This window comes from Galeopterus variegatus, unplaced genomic scaffold, assembly GCF_000696425.1.
Source record: "Galeopterus variegatus unplaced genomic scaffold, G_variegatus-3.0.2 Scaffold2979, whole genome shotgun sequence".
Taxonomy (NCBI): Eukaryota; Metazoa; Chordata; class Mammalia; order Dermoptera; family Cynocephalidae; genus Galeopterus; species Galeopterus variegatus.
The window spans coordinates 9,068-29,212 of record NW_007729090.1 but is presented as its reverse complement, the minus strand read 5'-3'; the positions used below and the strand labels follow the sequence as shown (position 1 = coordinate 29,212).

The window sequence follows — 20,145 nt, the reverse complement described above, 5'->3', positions numbered from 1 at the left end:
AATAAATAAAAAAATTAAACAAATCTTTTCATGAACTTTTTGAAGTACATTCGTATTTCACTAACGCTCTAATAGGAAAGGACTGTAATGACAGTCTCCGTGATGAGCAAGGCCACAAGGCCTCAATTCCTTCGCAACAGTCCCACAACGGTCAGGACTGCACTCCATGTATGCCAGGGAGCAGATGGCCCTCCTGCTCCAGAACCTTCTCCACAGAGATGGAGGGCTTTGCAGACCAGAAGAATGCTCCATGGTGATCTCCTGGTGCAGGGTTTGGGTTAAAATCTGTAATTGGCCCTAGACTTGATCAGTGAGCAGAACAGGAACCAATCCTCACAAACAAGAAGATCTGGATGAGAAAACAAGGCATTGTCCAAGTAGAAGAGGAGAGAAGCAGCCTATTTCAGTCTCTATCAAGAGCAAACCTGCAAATTATGATCCCAAACCTTTGATTTTAGAGAGGGCTTGAAAACAACTATACGGTAGGCATTCTTTTCTTAGTTATATCAGAGACAAAACCCAAAGAATAGTAAAATAATGAAATTGTTTCACATGCGTTTACTTTTAGAAAGACCAATAAGAGACCCCATTCTAGGCCCTCCCCCAAATCTCTCGCTTCAGGGCTTTTTTTCTTTGCATTTCCAAATGAATTATAAAAACATAAATTTGTAAAATAAATACTATTAAATCAGTGGTTATATGCTCTATGTTAAACTCGAAAATTAAACTGTTGCTCCACTGGTCATGTCATTTTACTTTGAGGCTAGTGTCATACACTTGAAAAATAATGGATAATATGAACTTTGTTCCACTGGAAGAAAAGCTGTGAATGCTACCAAAGTAATGCTGAACACATGTAAAACTGGGAGATCCTAACTGTTTGAGGACCATTACCTTCAAGAGAAAAGCTATTAATACTTGGAGATTTTGTTTTACTCCAGAAAAATCATAGGAAAGATCATCAAGAAAACATCACCTCTAAGTATCCATGGTATAATTGTGGATTAAAATATAAGGTACACCAATAGATGCATTTAAACTAAGCTTCACACGTAAACTGTAGCAAAATAATCATGATAATTTCCATATGACGTGTAAATCTTGTCATTATGCTTGTATAGCCACGTTTTCTTTGAATATCTCAAACTCCTGACCTAGGAACCTATTTTTATGCCTAAAAGTGTATTGATACTACTACATTACATTTTCAGAAAGTTCAGTTCAATAAATTAAGGCCTATATTCCTAAAAATGCTGATGATAAAAATCAAATCTTCAAGAGCTGATGAAAAGAGTAATGAACTTTTTAAGCATTTGTTAACTGTCAGTCGATAAAACATTTTTTTAAATTCTTAATAATTTTGTTGCTGCTCTTAGTTTACAAATCACTGACAACGCTTGATCATCACATGTACTTTTAACTCGTAAAGGTATTTTCAGCTCCATGTAAAACTAGTCTCGCTTTATTTAGCATCTTTGTTCAACATTTAGGGAACTATTCCTTGGGTCTTTACTTTAGAAATGTTCTTTTTGCCTGCAAAAACATTTTTTTCTTTTTCTTTTTTTTTAAAGATGACCGGTAAGGGGATCTCAATCTTTGACTTGGTGTTGTCAGCACCACGCTCACCCAGTGAGCCAACCGGCCATCCCTCTATGGGATCCGAACCCGTGGCCTTGGTGTTATCAGCACCGCACTCTCCCGAGTGAGCCACAGGCCGGCCCCATTTTTTTCTTAGTGAGTAATTTTAATTGGGTATTATTAAATTTCATGTTCTATTTCACATATTTTACTAAATCTCATCTTTCAAAAAGTTCATGGAAAGATTCATATTATCTTTGAATTCTATTTTTTTATTGGTTATGAATATTCATGAGATACAAAGCTGATTGTCTCCCCTCGTGCTCATGATGTGAGGGCCAGATTCATACTGGCAGCATACCCATCACCACAAATTGCATTTGTACCACATATCCCCCACCCAATTATCCCCAACCTCCTTCTCCCTCCCCCTTTCGCCCCCACTCCATTTTGTAGTCCCAGGAATGTTCTTTCCCTCTGGAAGTCCAATGCACTACTGTGGTCTTTCTTTCCTTCTTTCTTTCTAATTCTGTTTTTCCATGAACTTCTTGAAGTACCTTCATATATGTCCTACTAAATAGTTACTCTCTCATTTAACACCTTCATTATCAAGTTAAATAATTTATTTCTTCTGAATGGTCATAAATGCTTGCTGAAAGAGAATGTGGATATATTTGATACTGGATCCCAGTTACACAGAATGAACATAAATAAAATACCTCATGCTAATTAGATCAATTATCTTGAACTGTACAGTAACTACATGCTACACGGATCAATTTGCTCTAATGTATGTTTAGTCCTATCTTCCAAAGGATATACTATTATTTCTAACTGCTTTACACATTTATAGTTTAAATATTGAAATATTAAACTGTAGTCAAGGAAGTTGCATTATTCTAACCTAAGAGAACATACACACAGTAATAGTCAAATTAAGTGAATAATTCAAGTGATAAAGGCACTGAAATTGATTTGAGCTACTGAAAAGTCATTCTGCCAATGGAACCCTGCATCATGTTCATAAACTCCTCTATTTGCTATTAAAACTTCTTAGGATGGGCAGGGGGAGTCAACTTGTTAGTGGATTAAAAACAATTCAATTTATATACCTCTTATTTTGATGGCATACCTGAATGTATACATGCTTTACACAAACTAACAGAACTACAGACGTGTTTACTGCACAGAGCCAGATTTCAAGACAATGATTTTTCCTACTTCCAAAGTAATATTCTAAGTAAGAATATCTGCTCTCCTGCAAAGACTAACAACAAAGAGCCCACCTTTATTTTCTGTTTAAATAATGTTAAAATGTTTTTAAAGGAAAAAGTATTCATGAAAGCTTCCAGGGAAATGGAAATGAATATTAGATTCATCTCCTTAGAGAGAGATGACATTCAGGCAATTACTGGGCAATTTGGGGCTGCAGAGAGCTGGGCCCCCACTCTGGTCCTGAGCTGTATCCCCCACCATCTCAAGACCACCCCTTAGTACACAGGCAACTCTACCACCAGTTATCAAAGGTCTCTCCCACTTTACATGCAGTCAGGACCAAAAACCAGCTCCTGTGTCTGCTGCTTGAGCCACTCAAGCCCCAGCTACATCCTAGTCTGTTTTCACGTTAGATTTGTTCATCTCCCCAAGGTTGAAATTGAACTCTTTGAACACCTGTATGAGGACGATCCCCACGGAGACAGTGGTGAATCCGCAGGCCATTCCCAGGAAGTCCACCAAGCCCACATTGCTCCACTCGCGGAAGAGGATGGCAGAGGCCAGCAGGACCAGTGTGGTGAACACGACATAGTAGATGGCCCCAAACACCGAGGAGTCGAAGCACTCCAGCGCCTTGTTGATGTACCTGAACTGGACGATGATGCTACAGCCCAGCACGGCCAGCAGCACCAGGCACAGGCACAGGGCTCGCTGGCTAGATGGGTTGTTATGCACGATGTCTTGGGCTGCCAGCCCGATGCCCTTGGTGGAAGGCACGGTGAGGCTCCCCAGCAAGGAGCAGATGCTGATGTAGACCATGATGTTGGTGGGCCCGTGGGCCGGAGCAATCCAGAATATCAGCAGCAGCAGCATGAGCAGCACGATACACAGGTAGCCCACAAACACTGGAAAACAGGTGGCATGGGGCCGGCGTCACCCAGTCAGCGCCTGCACCCCCACCCATGTTCCACCTCTGTTGTGGGGATGGCGCTGGGGGGCAGGCAGGCATCTCAGTGCTCTGGCTTCAGTTTACCAGATCCACTGACTTCATTCCACAAAAGTTATCCCCATCATTATTATTTTTTTTTTTTTTTCTAAAGATGACCGGTTAGGGGATCTTAACCCTTGACTTGGTGTTGTCAGCACCACGCTCAGCCAGTGAGCGAACCGGCCATCCCTATATGGGATCCGAACCCGGGGCCTTGGTGTTATCAGCACCGCACTCTACCGAGTGAGCCACGGGCCGGCCCTCCCCATCATTATTTTCACCACTAAAACATTCATAGCTCCTAAATGTTTACTTGGTCCCATATTAGTACCATTGTTGTAACAATAAAAGTCATTTGTGGATGCTTTGGTTTTTTTTTTAAAAAGCCATTCACAAATGGGTTTTTCTTACTTTAGAGTCCACTCAGCAAAGCCTTACTGAATGCCTATCACAGACGACAGTGCTGCGGGCATGGGGTGGGGGAATCTTAAGGAAAATCGGGAAAGCTGTGGGCAATGTGTGGCTGTTGCAATGATAATAATTGGGGGCTGAATGTGGTGGGTAGAGGAATGTGCAGACAGCCCCATATGACCAAAAATTATCCCATTTTCCTCACAATTTCTGAATGTCTCCTTGGACTTTTAGATGAAAAATATGTTTATTATAATCAGAGCCTAAAACCTATTTGATATATACAACAAAGTAACATTTGCATGGACTTAATATACACTAGATTTTTCAGAAAAGCAACTTTCACATAAAATGAGGGAGGATTTTTCTTTCTTTGATCAGAACTTCATCATATTGCTGATGGCAAGACCCCCCGATTGTGTGAGTCAATAACACAACCGCTCACATCAGCATCTACCTGCAGCTGCCAGATTCTCAGTAACTCCATGCATGGTGCAGGGTCTGTGGCTTCAATCTGCCTTCTCCTGTAGTTGTACCTGAGCATTTACATATTATAAAGTACTATCTTGCTATTTCTCCTTTATATTGATGGCTTTGAAATTATGTGCACGAGGAGGTTATATTTTACATGAATTTCATTTCCAGTTTGTAAAGAGGGCACTGGACCTAACAAGGCTGGAAACTGCCTGGACATGCCAACCAGCAAGCGTGGACACACAAAATAGCAAGTGTGGACACGAAGAACAGTGGGTGTGGACAAGCAAACCAGAAAGTGTGGACATGCGAGCCAGCAAGTACGGATACACAAACCAACAGTGTGGACATGTAAACCAGCAAGTGTGGACACACAAACTGGCAAAAGCAAGCGTGGACGCACAGAACAACAAGTATGGATATGCAGACCAGTAAGTGTGGACGCACAAAACAGCAAATGTGGACACATAAACCAGCAGGTGTGGATAAGCAAACCAGCAAGTGTGGACACGCAAACCAGCAGGTGTGTATAAGCAAACCAGTAAGTGTGGACATGCAAACCAGCAAGTGTGGACACACACATCAGCAAGTGTGGACATGCACACCAGCAAAAGCAAGTGTGGGCGTGCAGAACAGCAAGCAGGTAGTAGGACCCCTGCTCCCAAAGGTAAGAAAAAGGAACTATAGGGTCCTGCTCTGGAGAAGGGTTTAGGAAGACTCCATAGGGAAGGGACACTGGGAGGACAGTTGAAAGCTGCCTGGGAGCTTGACCTACAAGCTGTGGAGGCGCAATGAAGGGCAGAGAGATTGGCACATGCAAACACAAAATACTACCAAACTGGGGCATGATGGGGGATCGGCAGATGATAAGAAGCAGCTTGAATGCAAGTGTGCAGGCGTAGCATCAGGAGAAGGAGCAGGTCCCGAGTATGGAGCAATTTGGGAAGGGGGGTTGCAAAGGGCTTTGAAGCCAGGAAGGGACATAATGGAATTACATTTCAGAAGGGTCCCAGGCAGCACAATGGCTAGGGAAGGCAGTGGCAGGGGGAAAGAGGGATATGAGAGCTCGTGCCCAAAGGCAGGCAGTGAGTGCAGAGGAGCAGGAGGAAAAGGTGGGCAGCAGCCAAGCAGGCAGACGGGGGCAGATTGGGCACACCAGCCAGAGGGGCACGTGGACAAAGAACCCCAGCAGCAACAGGAGAACTGAGCAGCTTGGAAAGAAAAACCCATGTCCGAGAAAATCTCTATTTTCCTGCGTTCAACCTCAATTTTTTATTCTTTATCTATAGAGCAGGCAGCCAGATGCCCCTCAGCTTTGTGACTCTTACTTTATATCACCATTTCTCAACAGCTTTTTCATCATCCTCCCTCCTAAAGAACCATCCTGCACTTCTCTCTCCTAATCACTCCCATGAAATTTTAATATCACATCTATTTATGTATTTATGTATTGGATATATATCCATGATTTACACATTAAAAGAATACAATATTTTTTTGCCCTGAAGGACTAGCTATCACTCTCTGGGGGTGGCAGCATCACCGAGCACACGTGATGCTCTTTTATGTGATTCTCTTTTTAGAGAAACTTCCACGTTTACTCTGAATACCAGAGATCACATATCACATGCCAAGGGTTTCAGAAATATAAACAAGTGCTGATTGAAATTTCTTCTGAGGCAAGTATCTGACAAAACTTTATTCTGTTGTTTTTACCTTTAGAAAGAAAACTTTTTTTTTTAATTAGGAAACATTTAATCTAATAAATTAAGTGGCTAGAATAATAACATTTTATATTCCAGGTTTTTAGAAAAAAAGGTTTTCATGTTAAAAAGAAAAAGCTTTTTGCTACCATTATATCTTTAAACCAAATTTTTATGGTGATATTCAAATTGGATATTTCTTTGCACAAGTAAGTCAGAACCTGAATATATTGGTAACATCACATTTACCAAAACGTAATAAGCCTTTGGGTATATTCTTCTGGAAATTATGTAAAGTAAATTCTTCAGGACACTATTGTCGAGTTCTGGTCTTTTTCTCATGTCTTTGTACTTTTTTTGTTTGGGGGCAGGGGTGGGGGGGACACACAATTGGCTGGTAAGGGGATCTGAACCTTTGACCTTGGTGTTATAACACTGTACTTTCATTTCTCACAGTATTGGAAATACGTTGACTTTCATGGGAGAATATGAATATCACAATGCTAAGTACTTAGGGATAAAACACTACAGGGAAATATAGTCTTGGCTAAATTTACTATGAGTCTCTTTTCAAGTTTCACAGCTGTTTCTGTTGCTATGTCCACCACTGCTAATTGAGAGCCACAGAAGTCAAGACCCCCAGGCAAGCTCTCCTGCCAGTGTGCTAGAGAGGAGTCACCTGGATTGGTCAGTTTCTCCTCCAGCTCGGCCTGTGTGGTCACACTCTCGGACTTCGGGGAGTGGATGATGAGCACGACAGAGCCTGCGCAGCTCAGCAGACATCCCAACTTGCCCAAGATGTTGAGCTTCTCCTTCAGAAGATAAGAAGCTAAAATGGACCTTCAATAAAAGAGAGGAATCATTAAAATTTAAATCAAACCATTCGATCTATTCCTACTAATTACAGATAGCTTGTCTAGAAAAACCACATTTTCTTTTTTTTTGTCTTTTTCTGTGTCTGGCAACGGATCGCAACCCTCAGTGTTGCCCCTGTACCGGACCGGGGACCGGCAACGGGATTGCAACCCTTGGTGTTGCTCCCGCGCCTCGCTCAGCCAGTGAGCGGGAACCGGTCTGTATATGGGATCCGAACCCTCGGGCGGGAGCGCCACCGCGCTTCCCAAGCGGCGCACTATCCAGTGCGCCACCGGGCCGGCCCCGAAAAACCACATTTTCTTTATAGCCATATTTTATTCTTAATTTACTTTTTAAGAATAGAAAAAATTAGGGGGCTGGCTAGTTAGCTCAGTTGGTTAGAGCGTGATGCTGATAACACCAAGGTCCAGGGTTTAATCCCTGTACCAGCCAGCTGCCAAAAAGAAAAAAGGAAAAGAAAAAATTAGAAATTTATTAAAATTGTTATTTAAATACAAATAGAATTTTCATACCAATTCCATGATAACCACTATATAGTAAATGACAGTCTTGTTAGTATTTTGGAAGGTATGAAATATACCAAAGTAGGAAAAGCAGTTTTATGATTGACCAAAAAAAAAAAAAAAAAAAGCAAACAATCAAAAAACCTAGGCCAAGGGCTGGCCCGGTGGCGCACTTGGTAGAGTGCAGTGCTTGGGAGTGCGGCGGCGCTCCCGACGAGGGTTGAGATCTCATATAGAGACCGGTCTGCTCACTGGTTGAGCGCGGTGCGGGCGCGACACCGAGGGTTGCGATCCCGTTACCGGTTGCGATCCCATTACCGGTCACGAAAAAAGACAAAAAGGAAAAAAAAAAAAAAAAAAAAACTAGGCCAAGTGGGAAAAAAGGGTACAAAAATTGTCAAAATAATTACAATTAATATATGATAAAGACACTGAAGTTAAAATCAAGTAACAAGTGCACAAACAGAAAAAATACAGTCACATTGCTATTTTAATGCAAAAAAAAGTACTCTTTATAAAGCATCTATAATGTTTAGGTGTGTAATGTGTTTCTTCTCTCATTTCCCTATATAACATCAGTAAACAATCTGAACTGGAAAACCTGGGCTTTCAGTAAGTCACGATACTGGACATTCTCATTTTACTGGTGTTTATGCGAAAGACACTTGGGAAACATGAACATCCAGAAGGAGGGCACTCCAGGCCCAGGTATGTACTGGACCATTTCCTTGAATCTTCATTTTACAGATGAAGAAACAGCCTCAGCAAGTATCAGCATTGAACCTAAGCCACAAAGCCAACAGATAAACCACAGCGATGACACACACAGAAGGCCAAAACTACCATCTTCCCACCATACTACATTATGTCCCTGTCCCTAAACAGCCTTGTCTTCAAGGAGCCCTTTGCAGTGTAGTTGTGGAAATACAAAACATCATTGAAAGAACCAACAAAAGATATGAGTACATGAGTGGATGTTAAATTGAGAGGCTCCACGAAGTTGTGAAGAGAAGTGGAAACTAGAGAAGTAGGAAGCTCACAAAGCAAGAGGTGGATGATAGGCAGGCTATGCCAATGGGCAGGGGCCACCATGCACAAAACCAGAGAGGCGGGAGTAAGCCTGGACCAGGAGGCCAAGTCACCTCTTACTCCATTGTAAAATACCAGAGAGCAGTACCCATTTTTAATTGGGTTACTTATCTTTTTATTGATGAGTAGTAAGAGTTTTTATATATTCTAAATATGAAGTTCATGGAAAATACAATTGAAAGACAGTACAAATCTTTCCATAAACTTTTTGAAGTACCCTCATACAAGACCCTTATCAGATGTATAATTTGGAATTTTTTCTCCCATTCTATGAGTTGTCTTCTCACTTTCTTGATGGTATCCTTTGAAGCTCAGAAGTTTTAGATTTTGATGATGCCCAATTAATCTTTTTGTTATTGACTGTTACTGCTTGTGCTTACATGTCATATCTAAAAAACCATTCCCTAGTCCAAGGTCACAAAAATTTACACCTATATTTTCTTCAAAGAGTTTTATACTTTTAGCTCTTTTTTTTTTTTTTTTTAAAAAGATGACCAGTAAGGGGATCTTAACCCTTGACTTGGTGTTGTCAGCACCACGCTCACCCAGTGAGCAAACCGGCCATCCCTATATAGGATCCGAACTCGTGGCCTTGGTGTTGTCAGCACCGCACTCTCCCGAGTGAGCCACGGGGCCGGCCCTACTTTTAGCTCTTATATTTAGGTCTTTGATCAATTTCTAGTTAACTTTTGTACACGGCATGAGGTAGGAGTACAGCTTCATTCATTTGCATATGTATATCAAGTTGGCTCAGCACCATTTGTTGAAAATTCTTCTTTCTCCTGAATTGTCTTGGCACCCCTGACAAAAATCAATTGACTATAAATGTGAGGGTTTATATCTGGAATCTCAATTATATTCTATTGATTTACATGTCTATCCTTATCCCAGTATCACACTGTTTTGATTACTAAAGTTTTGTAGTAAATTTTGAAATCAGGAAATGGGAGTCCTCCAACTTTGTTTTTATTTTTCAAATTTTTTTAGCTATTCTGATATTCATAAATATCACTATGAATTTTAGAATCAGTTTTTCAATTTCTGCAAACAAGTCAGCCGGAATTCTGATAAAGGATGCACTGAATTTGTAGATGAATTTGGTAGTACTGCCATCTTAACAATATTAATTCTTCTGATCTGTGAATATGGCCCATTTAGTCAGGTCTTTAACATTTTTCAAGAATGTTTTTATAGGCTGGACCATTAGCTCAGTTAGTTAAAGTGCAGCCTTAACACAAAGGTCATGGATTTGGACTCCCTTACCAGCCAGCTGCCAAAAGAAAAGGAAAAAAAAAGGAACATTTTTACAGTTTTCAGAATATAAGTTCTGCACCTTTTGTTAAATTTATTCCTAATTATTTCATTTGTTTTGGTGCTATTATATGAAAGTGTTTTCTTAGTTATATGTTGGTTTGCTCACTGCTACTCTATATAGATACAATGGTTTTTGTATATTGATCTTGTATCCAGCAACCTTGCTGAACATTTTTTTATTAGTTCTAAAAGTTTCTTAGTGGATTCCTTAGGATTTTCTACATATAAGATCATGTCTTCTGTCAACAAAGATAGTTTGACTTCTTCCTTTCCAATCTGGATGCCTTTTGTTTCTTTTTCTTGCCTAAGTATCCTGGCTATAACCTTCAGTACAAAACTGAATAGAGGTCGTGAACATGGATGGTTTTCCCTTGTTCCTGATCTCAGGGGGAAAGCATCCAATTTTTCACCATTATGTATGACGTTAACTGGGGGGTTTTCATGGAGGCCTTTGCCAGTTTAGGAGGTTACTTCCTATTCCTAGCATATTGAGTGTTTTCATCATGAAGGGGTGTTGAATTTTATAAAATGATTTTTTTCTGTGTCTACTGAGATGATCATGTGGTATTTATCCTTTATTCTATTGATGTGGTATATTACATTACTGTGATAAATCCCTCTTGGCCATAGTGTGTATATATTTTATATATTTTTTACATATTGCTGGATTCAATTGGCTAGTATTTGGTTGAGGATTTCTCCATCTGTATTCATAAGAGAATTGGTTTGTAGTTTTCTTGTAATGTTTGGTTTTGTTACCAAGGTAACATGGCTTCATAGAGTGAATTGGGATGGGTTCCCTCCTCTACTATTTCTTGGAAGAGTTTGTAAAGAATTGGTATTCTTTAAATGTTTGGTAGAATTCACCAATGAAACCATATGTGCCTGGGATTTTCTTTGTTGAAAGTTTTTTGATTACTAACTAATTCTATCTCTTTACATGTTATAGGTCTATTCACATTTTCTATTTCCTCTTGAAACAATTTCAGTAGTTTGTATCTTTCTAGGAATGTGTCTATTTCACCTAAGTTATCTAATTTGTTGGCATACAGTTGTTCATATTATTTGCTTATAATTCTTTCATTTCTGTATAGTTGGTAGTAATGTCTCTTCATTTCTGATTTTAGTAATTTCAGTCTTCACTCTTTTTTGCTTTGTCAGTTTAGCTAAAGGTTTATCGATTTTGTGGGTCTTTTCAAAGAACAAACTTTTGGTGTTGACATTTTTCTGTATTATTTTTCTATTGTCTATTTCATTCATTGCAGTGTAATCTTTATTACTTCCTTCCTTTTTCTTGCTTTGGGTTTAGTTTGCCCTCTTTTTCCAGTGACTTAAGATGGAAGGTTAAGTCATTGATTTGAGATCTTTTCTTTTTTAAAATGTTGGCATTTTTAAAAATGCTCTCTGCATACAGCATTAGCTGAATCCTATGAGTTTTAGCATGTTGTCTCTTCACTTTTATTCATCTCAACATGTTTTCTAATTACCCTGGTAATTTATCCTTTGACCCATTGGTCATTTAGTAATGAGCTGCTTAATTTCCACATATTTGTGAATTTCACAAATTTCACTGATTTTGCTTTCTAATTCCATTGTGATCAGAAAAAGTACCTTGTATGACTTCAGTCCTTTCGAACTAATTGATGATTTTTTTATTACCCAGCATATGGTCTATCCTGGAGAATGTTCCATGTGAACTTGGAAAAAAGGTATATTCTGCTGTTGTTGGGTGGAGTGTTCTATAGATACCTGTTCTGTCTAGGTGGTTGTCTATTTTTCTCTTTATTTGGTCAGGTTTTGCTTCATATGTTTTCAAGCTCTGTTTTTAGGTGCATATTGGTTTATAATTGTCATGTCTTCCTGATGGATTGACCATTTTGTCATTATAAAACATTGTTTTATCTCTGATAACATTGTTTTACTATGTATTTTGTCTAATATATAGTTTGTCCAGCTTTCTTATGGTTATTGTCAACACATCTCTTTTCCTTCTATATTAATCCATTTCTGTTGCTTCTAACAGAATACCTGAAACTGGGTAATTGATAAGAAAATGAAATTTATTTCTTACACCTCAGTGGCTGGGAAGTCCAATGTCTAGGGCACGCATCTGGTGAGGACCTTCATGGTGGTGACTCTACAGCAATGCAGGCTATCACATGGTGAATGGCTGAGCAAGAGAGCTAAGCTCCTCACTTGCTCTCCATTTTAAAGTTGTCAGAACCACATCCATGACCAACCATTAAACAATCAATGGATTAACCCATTCTCAATCTAATCACCTCTTAAAGGCCCCACCTTCCAATTACCATAATTGGATTTCTCACCCTCTTAGCATTGCTATAATGGGAGTCAAGCTTCAGTGAGTTTTGTGGGGGACATCCAATCCACAGCAACTTTCTTTTATTTTCAACCTATTTGTATCTTTGAATTTAAAGTGTCTCTCCCATAAAAGCATATAGCTAGATATTATTTTTTTAATCTAGCCTCACAATCTCTGCTTTTTGATTGGACTGTTTAATCTACTGACATTTAATTTTTTTTTTGTCTTTTTGTCTTTTTGTCTTTTTTTCGTGTCCGGCAACGGATCGCAACCCTCAGTGTCACGCCCGTACCAGACCGGGACCGGCAACGGGATCGCAACCCTTGGTGCTGCGCCCGCACCTCGCTCAGCCAGTGAGCGGGAACTGGTCTGTATGTGGGATCTGAACCCTCGGCGGGAGCGCCGCCACACTCCCAAGCGGTGCACTGTAGCAGTGCGCCACCGGGCCGGCCCCAGACATTTTATGTTTTTATTGATAGTTAGAATTATGCCTACAATTTTACTTTTTCTTTTTTACATATTTTGTTTTGTTTTGTTTTTATTCCCTTATTCCTCATTTACTGTTTTCTTTTGCATTAAGTGAATATTTTCAGTATAACATTTTAATTCTTTTAGTGAGTTTTTCACTACACTTTTTTTGAGTTATTTTCCTAGTGGTTTCTCAGAATACATTTCAGATTGATACTAACTTCACTCCAGTGAGATATAATAATGTTACTCCTGGTGCTGGTTGGCTAGCTCAGTTGGTTAGAGTGTGGTGCTGTCACCAAGGTCCAGGATTCAATCCCTGTACTGTCCTGCCACCAAAAAAATGAATAAATAAAATAATAATAATGATGATGATGATGATGATGACCACCATACTCCTATATAGCTCTATTTCTTCTTCCTCCTTTATGTGTGTGTAAAAATAAAATAACCCCAAAATACATTATTATAATTATTACTGTATATAATTTTGTCTATTAAGAAACTGAGAAAAGAAAGAACAATTATATAGTTTTTTATATTTACCTTCTTTATTTATCAGACACCCTTTCTAATATTCTTATTATCTTTCAGATATTTACTAAGTGCACAAGTATTTATTATACCTGGTTGTTTATATACATTTTATTGAAAATTAGGTTTAACATTAGTGGAATAAATGTATTTTCCTATGTATGAATTGGCAGTTCTTGTCCTTGGCCATTATATCTATTGAGATTTTCATATTTATTCTTATCAATTTGAAGAAATTTTTTATAACATAGCTTTAATCACTGTCATACAGTAGTCCCCCCTTATCTCCAGGAAATACATTCCAAGACCCCCAGTTGATGCCTGAAACTGCAGATAGTACCAAACCTTGTATATACTGTTATTTCCTAAGCATAATACCTATGATAAAGTTTAATTCATAAGTTAGGCATAGTAAGAGATTAACAACAATAATAAAAAATAGAATAATGATAACAACTGAGTGCGGTGCAGGCGCAACACCGAGGGTTGCGATCCCGTTGCCGGTCCCCGGTACGGGCGCGACACTGAGGGTTGCGATCCCGTCACTGGTCAGTAAAAAAGACAAAAAGGAAAAAAAAATGATAACAATACATTGTAATAAAAGTTATGTGAATGCAGTCTCTCTCTTTCAAAATATCTTATTATACTACATCATGGGTAACTGAAACCGCAGAAAGTGAAACTGTGGAGAAAGGGGGACCACTGTATTCTTTTTTTAAAGATGACCGGTAAGGGGATCTTAACCCTTGGCTTGGTGTGGTCAGCACCACGCTCTCCTAGGTGAGCTAACCGGCCATCCCTATATGGGATCCGAACCTGTGGTCTTGGTGTTATCAGCACTGCACTCTCCCGAGTGAGCCACAGGCCAGCCCAGGACCACTGTATTTGACTTAAGTATTTTTCCCATTCTATTTTTTTATTGTAGAAAATTAACCTTTTAACTTTTATTGCTTCAAACTTCAGAACTTCTTGTCATTCCAAGATCTGAAAAAGATTCTAGTTTTTTTTAGTTGTGAAAATAAAAAGATATTTTTTTATATGGGCTCTGGAAACATAGCTAAACATCTTTTTTCTCCTTTTTTACAAAATGAACCTCTGCATTACTTACTTTGGGTTGTGCTAGAGATGCAGATTTGTGCAGTGAAAATCAGAGACACAAGTCATCTGTGGCTATAGGCCTCAGCTTGGGCAGGTAGTGATGGAGACACTGGTTAGTGCTCTGGGGCTTTAAATTGCACACTAACTCTGCTTTGCTGATGAGGGACAACATACCTGACCATATCATGCAAAATCATCTTACAAACTATGCACTGTCATGGAACAAATCATTTAATGCTATATTTCCATACTGCTGTATTTCCATACTTGGCCACCCTGCATATAATGTTTAATTCACTCAGATCATATTTTGATGGTGCTATGATTAGTATTTACACTGATGTTCCTATAAATTGCATACCAGTTTTCCCAACACTATTTTTTTTTTCTTGGTTCTTCAAGAAAAACCAGCACTATTTATTAAAGAAAAAAAAAAAGATCCTTTCCTTTAGATTAGAGGCATGACAGTTAAATGCAGCCCCCAATCCTAGACTAGATCTTATACTAGAAGGAAAAATAATGGCATAAAGGATAATAATATAAGTGGTCAATTGACAAAACTTAAATATGGAAGCAGATTAGATATATGTATATTAAGGTTAAATTTATCAAAATTGATCATTGTGCTGTGGTTATTAAGATATTTCTAGTCTTAGGAAATACGAATTGATGTGTTTAGGCTGAAGCATCATGATATATGTAACTTATTCTCAAACAGATCCCCAAAAACCCAGAAAATGAAAAACAGAGCAAACACTACATTCATGTATAACAATGTTTCTCAACTGCAGGTGATGTGTTCCCCCCAGGGGACATTTGCTAAAGTTTGGATACATTTTGGGGAGTTGGGTACTAACGGCTTCTGGTGGGTAGAGGCCGCTAAACATCCTACAATGCACAGGACAGCCCCCAACAATAAAGAATTATCATTTGGCTTCAAATGTCTACAGTGCCAAGGTTAAGAAACCCTGATATAAAGAAAGCAAATGAAGGAGCAAGTGGGTACAATGTCACCAACAGATGTGTCCACGAGGGGGGATGTGGATGCTACTTTGATTTTTCTTAATCTTGTATCTTTTCTGTAATTTGGAAATTATTTCCAAACAGAGTTTTCTTAAACCTCTTTTAAACATATTATGTTGTGATGATTACCTTTTTATACAATAAACCTTTTGCAGAGAAGAGCAGACCTATTTTGGGGCTCTCTATTCTATTCACTGATATATATATATTTTTTTGCAGTGCCACATTCTTTTCATTTCTGTTTCTATATAATTCTCATCCCATTATCAAGACTAAAATTTCTTTTTTTTTTTTTTTTTTGTCTTTTTTCCGTGTCCGGCAACGGATCGCAACCCTCAGTGTTGCCCCCGTACCGGACCGGGGACCGGCAACGGGATCGCAAGCCTCGGCGTTGCTCCCGCGCCTCGCTCAGCCAGTGAGCGGGAGCCGGTCTGTATGTGGGATCCGAACCCTCGGACGGGAGCGCCGCCGCGCTTCCCAAGCGGCGCACTATCCAGTGCGCCACCGGGCCGGCCCAAGACTAAAATTTCTTGGGCTGGCCCGTGGCTCACTCGGGAGAGTGTGGTGCTGATAACACCAAGGCCCCGGGTTCGGATCCCGTATAGGGATGGCCGGTTAGCTCACTGGCTGAGCGTGGTGCTGACAACACCAAGTCAAGGGTTAAGATCCCCTTACCGGTCATCTTTTTAAAAAAAAAAAAGACTAGAATTTCTTTTAAAATATATATACATATATACAAGTACATATGCATACTTTGATATCTTTGTTTGCTTTTTCCAAATTAATTTTAACATTCTTTCTTTTTTACAAAAATGTTATTAGGATCCGGGTGAATATCATCTCCTGAAGACTCAGAGTAGTGAACATTTCTCGTGACATGATTAAATCAACAAAGTACATGAAAACAGTTTTTAGGAAATTAACTAGTCAAGGCATTTTAATATGTGCACATTAAATGTGCCACATGCAAAGATCACAGGGTCAGTTGTCTATCTGCCTGAAGATCTCTCTGGGGAATGGGTTGGGGAAGCTGGAGGAGTGATTCCCTGATGTGCCCTCCCAGCTTTCCAGGGCCATCCAAAATGCAAAGTAACACCAAGCCACATGTGAAAGCAGGCATATATCTGGATAAGAACAATGTGCTACAAACACATTTTCAAAGCTTCACATGTAAAAAACATATATGTGGTTTTTAGGCCACAGAACTTTAAAGCCTAAGTGACTTTAAGGGGTAAACATAAACATATCCATCTCAGACACAGTTCTCTGCAAGGATTTGGGGTCTGTCTATAATACGGCAGAAAACCAATGTATCCATGAGTGAGAAATTTAGATTTTATTTCTCTTCTACCCAATCTTTGTCTATCATTTCTTCAAAGGTATAGCAGAATATAAATAGGTTCATGAGAGCATATGTGTTGAGCTACTTAATCAATGTCTGGCAAAATCATTTTTGTAATAAGCCAAGTTAATAAAGAGAGACTCCATTTGTGATGTTTGACGGCTGGCAGCCTTCAAGTCCCCACTCCTCCCCTTTCCCCTTTGTTCCACATTGGGCAAACTGATAAGAAAACCTGCTCACACTCTGATCTCTGGAGTCCTTGGTGGCCTGGTATGGGCAGAAATTCCAAACACACAAGCCCCAGCCTGAACAGGTGAACCTTCACCTGGCTCACCCCAAACTGCAAGAAAAACCCCAAACCCCCCTCGCTCTAGCCTCACTATGGATGAAACCACAGCCCTTCTCAAGGGATCCATTTGCTGTTGGCTGTATGAATCATAAACCCTATTTCACACTCATTGGTGCCTGCATGTCATTTGCCTCAACCTCCGTGATTTCCTGGGGTGAGGTAGGGGGCTGCCCAGCACCCAGCAAGGGATGCTAAACATCCAAATAAAACACCAACAGACAGACTCATTTTGCTTAATGATTTCTCAGAATAACTTGCTGAAAAGACTCTATAGTCTTTAAGAAGGTTTCCACGATAAAGACCAGGAGAGTGGTAGCAACAGATTCATGGCTATCCAGGAATATGTTAGAATTCAAAATATGCCAAAGCAAATTTCTAAGAGAAAGTTTAATAATTCACAGAATGACATTTGAAGGGATAACAATAAATGATAAAGAGTGGAACACTGAACACCTACCTTCAGCTATAATTTTATTTTTATTATTTTAAGAGAAACATTTAAAATGAAAAGTTTTTTATATCTAAACTACACATTAAATATCAAAACACAGAATCTTAGCTCTCACCCAAACGGCACTCCAAGGGCACCCAGGGGAGTCACCAGGACCGTAGGGACTGCTGTGTAAGCCAGGAAGTTTCCAATCTGGCCAACAGCCACTGCCAAGAGAATCACAAAGATACCACTTGCATTTATAGAGCTCTCCTTCAGTACTGATCACAGAGTTGAATTTTGCAAGGCTCTGCTCTGAAAGGACTACTTCCTTTCCATTGCTTGTGAGGAAGCAAATCTGGGGTGTCACTTGCATGTTTGAGGGTAATGGTGGCAGAGAACAGCTTCTGGTCCAATTAGCTGGGTGAGCAGTTTCAGCTGCCTACAGAAATGCACTGACTGGCATGAGAGGCAGTGAGTATATTTCCACTCCCATAACATGTCCTTGTTTTAAGACAAGTGGGCAGAGCTTCCCGTGTGCCTTTGAGTAGGGCAGGCGACTGCCATAATGACATGCTGCTACCTGCAAAGGACTGCACCAGCGCTTTACCAGATAGAGCTTAACGGGGAGCTCTCCCATGCACAGAATCAGCATCTGCTAGGGAATGTCTTGCCTAGAAGACAGTGTGTGACAAATAAACCACATGACATTTCTGAAATCTCTAATACAACTGTCCTTCATATATCAAGAGCTCTGAACTCTAATCCTATCACTTATACTCACAGGACAGCACACGACCTTGACAGGTCTTAAAGCTGAGTCAAGAAGCTCCCCTTTGTTACACGGACTATGCTGAGTCACACGAGGCAGCCTCACACACTGGATCTCCCCAAATGCCGACTGTCTGGCTGCAGATCAGTGAACAGGTGCTGTCTTAGTTTCTGCAGGCCAGCCAGTGTGACCTGGAGTAAATTCAGGGCTAATCGAGGGGCCTTCCTCCTCATCATCCTTCTATACTCGTCCGTCCACTCCCTTCCAATGAGAGTTCAGGAGAGTTCAGAACCTGGGAACAGGGGTTGTGTGATGAGCTCGTCCCCACCCCACCACCTGCCCAGACAAATGACTGATCTGAAGAAACAGAGGAAAAGGCCAGACTCTGCCACACAGGCTACTTACTTGCAATTGTGCCGGCCCACCACACCACGTCTGTTAAATAGGAAGTACCTATAAAAGAATTAGATACAAATGTCATGGGAGTAGGCTTACAAGCTACCTCTGTGAGCAAGTAATAGGTTTACGAGCTACACATTTAAAAGAGAAAATTTTATATGAAAACTAAAATTGAAAAAATAAATGGCATACTGTTTATTCACCCTATAAAGAATCTTTAGTCTATAAACAGCAGCATGAGAAACCACTAAAAGTGGCAAAGACTTTTTTTTTTTTTGCAACCAACACAGGTTGAACCAAAAAAGCAAATGAGATCTTTATACATCGGCTTTCTTTGGCTCAGTAAGCTACTACGAGACACAAATACTCTTTGGAATGGAGCTTTATGTCGATTTCAAATGAGATCTAGTCTTTTAACATCCAATCCTCTCGCACATTTACTGTAACCTATTTATATGATAATTTTACTATCATAGGGCTCAATGATTTCCTGCTTAAACAAGTCACACAATCTTTATAATTATAACCTTTCTCATATGTCCCTTCTTTCAACCACTTGGGCATCAGATCTTACACTCACTGGGCCGGACTGGTGAACACCTGATGGTGATCTCATCACTTGGGCTCCTGAGTGCAATGCCCCTGGGCACAGACACACCTCCAGTGGGGCCCGCAGCTCTGCCTCTGCTGCCAGGATCCAGCAGAAGAAAAGGAACTGACACCGTTGGGATGCCTATCTGTGTCCTTCTGTGTCCACCCTGAGCCCAGGGTGTTCTGAGTCAGAAAGTTTAGCTAAGCATAAGAATGTCCTGTGGTGGGCCCTGCAAAACAGTTATCAGCTATTAGTACATAATAAATGTTAAATTTCCTGAATGAGGTAATCACACTGTGGCTATTTAAGAGAATGTTTCTGTACCCCCCAAAAAGCATGCTGAATAATTAAGAGGGAAAGGTCATGAGGTCCATGTCCAGAATACTGATGTGAGAAGCCCCATGGACCAGTTTCCCAGCAAAACCACCATAACTAATGAATATAGTATTTAAGAGATAAATGTAAAGTTTCTGCAAATTGTCTTAAGGCCATACAGCAAATATCTTTTTCATTCCTCATTTTAGTAATTTGAATCTTTTTTTTTTGCTTGGTCAGTCTAGCTAAAGATTTATCAATTTTATTGTTCTTTTCAAAGAGACAATTTTTGTTTTTGTTGATTTTCTTTATTATTTTTCTGTTGTGTCTCATTTATTTCTACTCATCG

General features: G+C 39.8%; 1 protein-coding gene across 2 annotated transcripts; it reads right to left on the bottom strand.

The window, feature by feature from the left end:
- Nucleotides 1-2,186: 2,186 nt before the first annotated feature.
- On the bottom strand, nt 2,187-18,962 carry NIPA1 (non imprinted in Prader-Willi/Angelman syndrome 1). Of its 2 annotated transcripts, XM_008583609.1 has the most exons (4): nt 18,896-18,962; nt 17,855-17,945; nt 7,049-7,209; nt 2,187-3,698 (listed from the first exon to the last, which is right to left on the bottom strand). In XM_008583609.1, coding segments are annotated over exons 1-4 (765 nt in total). In that variant the 5' UTR covers nt 18,897-18,962; the 3' UTR covers nt 2,187-3,186. The 2 variants fall into 2 exon arrangements, with proteins under 2 accessions (XP_008581831.1, XP_008581832.1); XM_008583610.1 differs by lacking the exon at nt 17,855-17,945 and having other exon boundaries at nt 18,896-18,926.
- Between the last annotated feature and the right edge of the window lie 1,183 nt (nt 18,963-20,145).

Bases quoted from the DNA above. Each gene is read 5' to 3' on its own strand.
- NIPA1 (XM_008583609.1), bottom strand. The intron at 7,210-17,854 runs GTGAGAGCTAAG...CTTTTATTGAAG, and splicing joins GCCCTTGGAGTGCCGTTTGG to GTCCATTTTAGCTTCTTATC. The intron at 3,699-7,048 runs GTGACTCCTCTC...CCTGTTTTCCAG, and splicing joins GGAGAAACTGACCAATCCAG to TGTTTGTGGGCTACCTGTGT.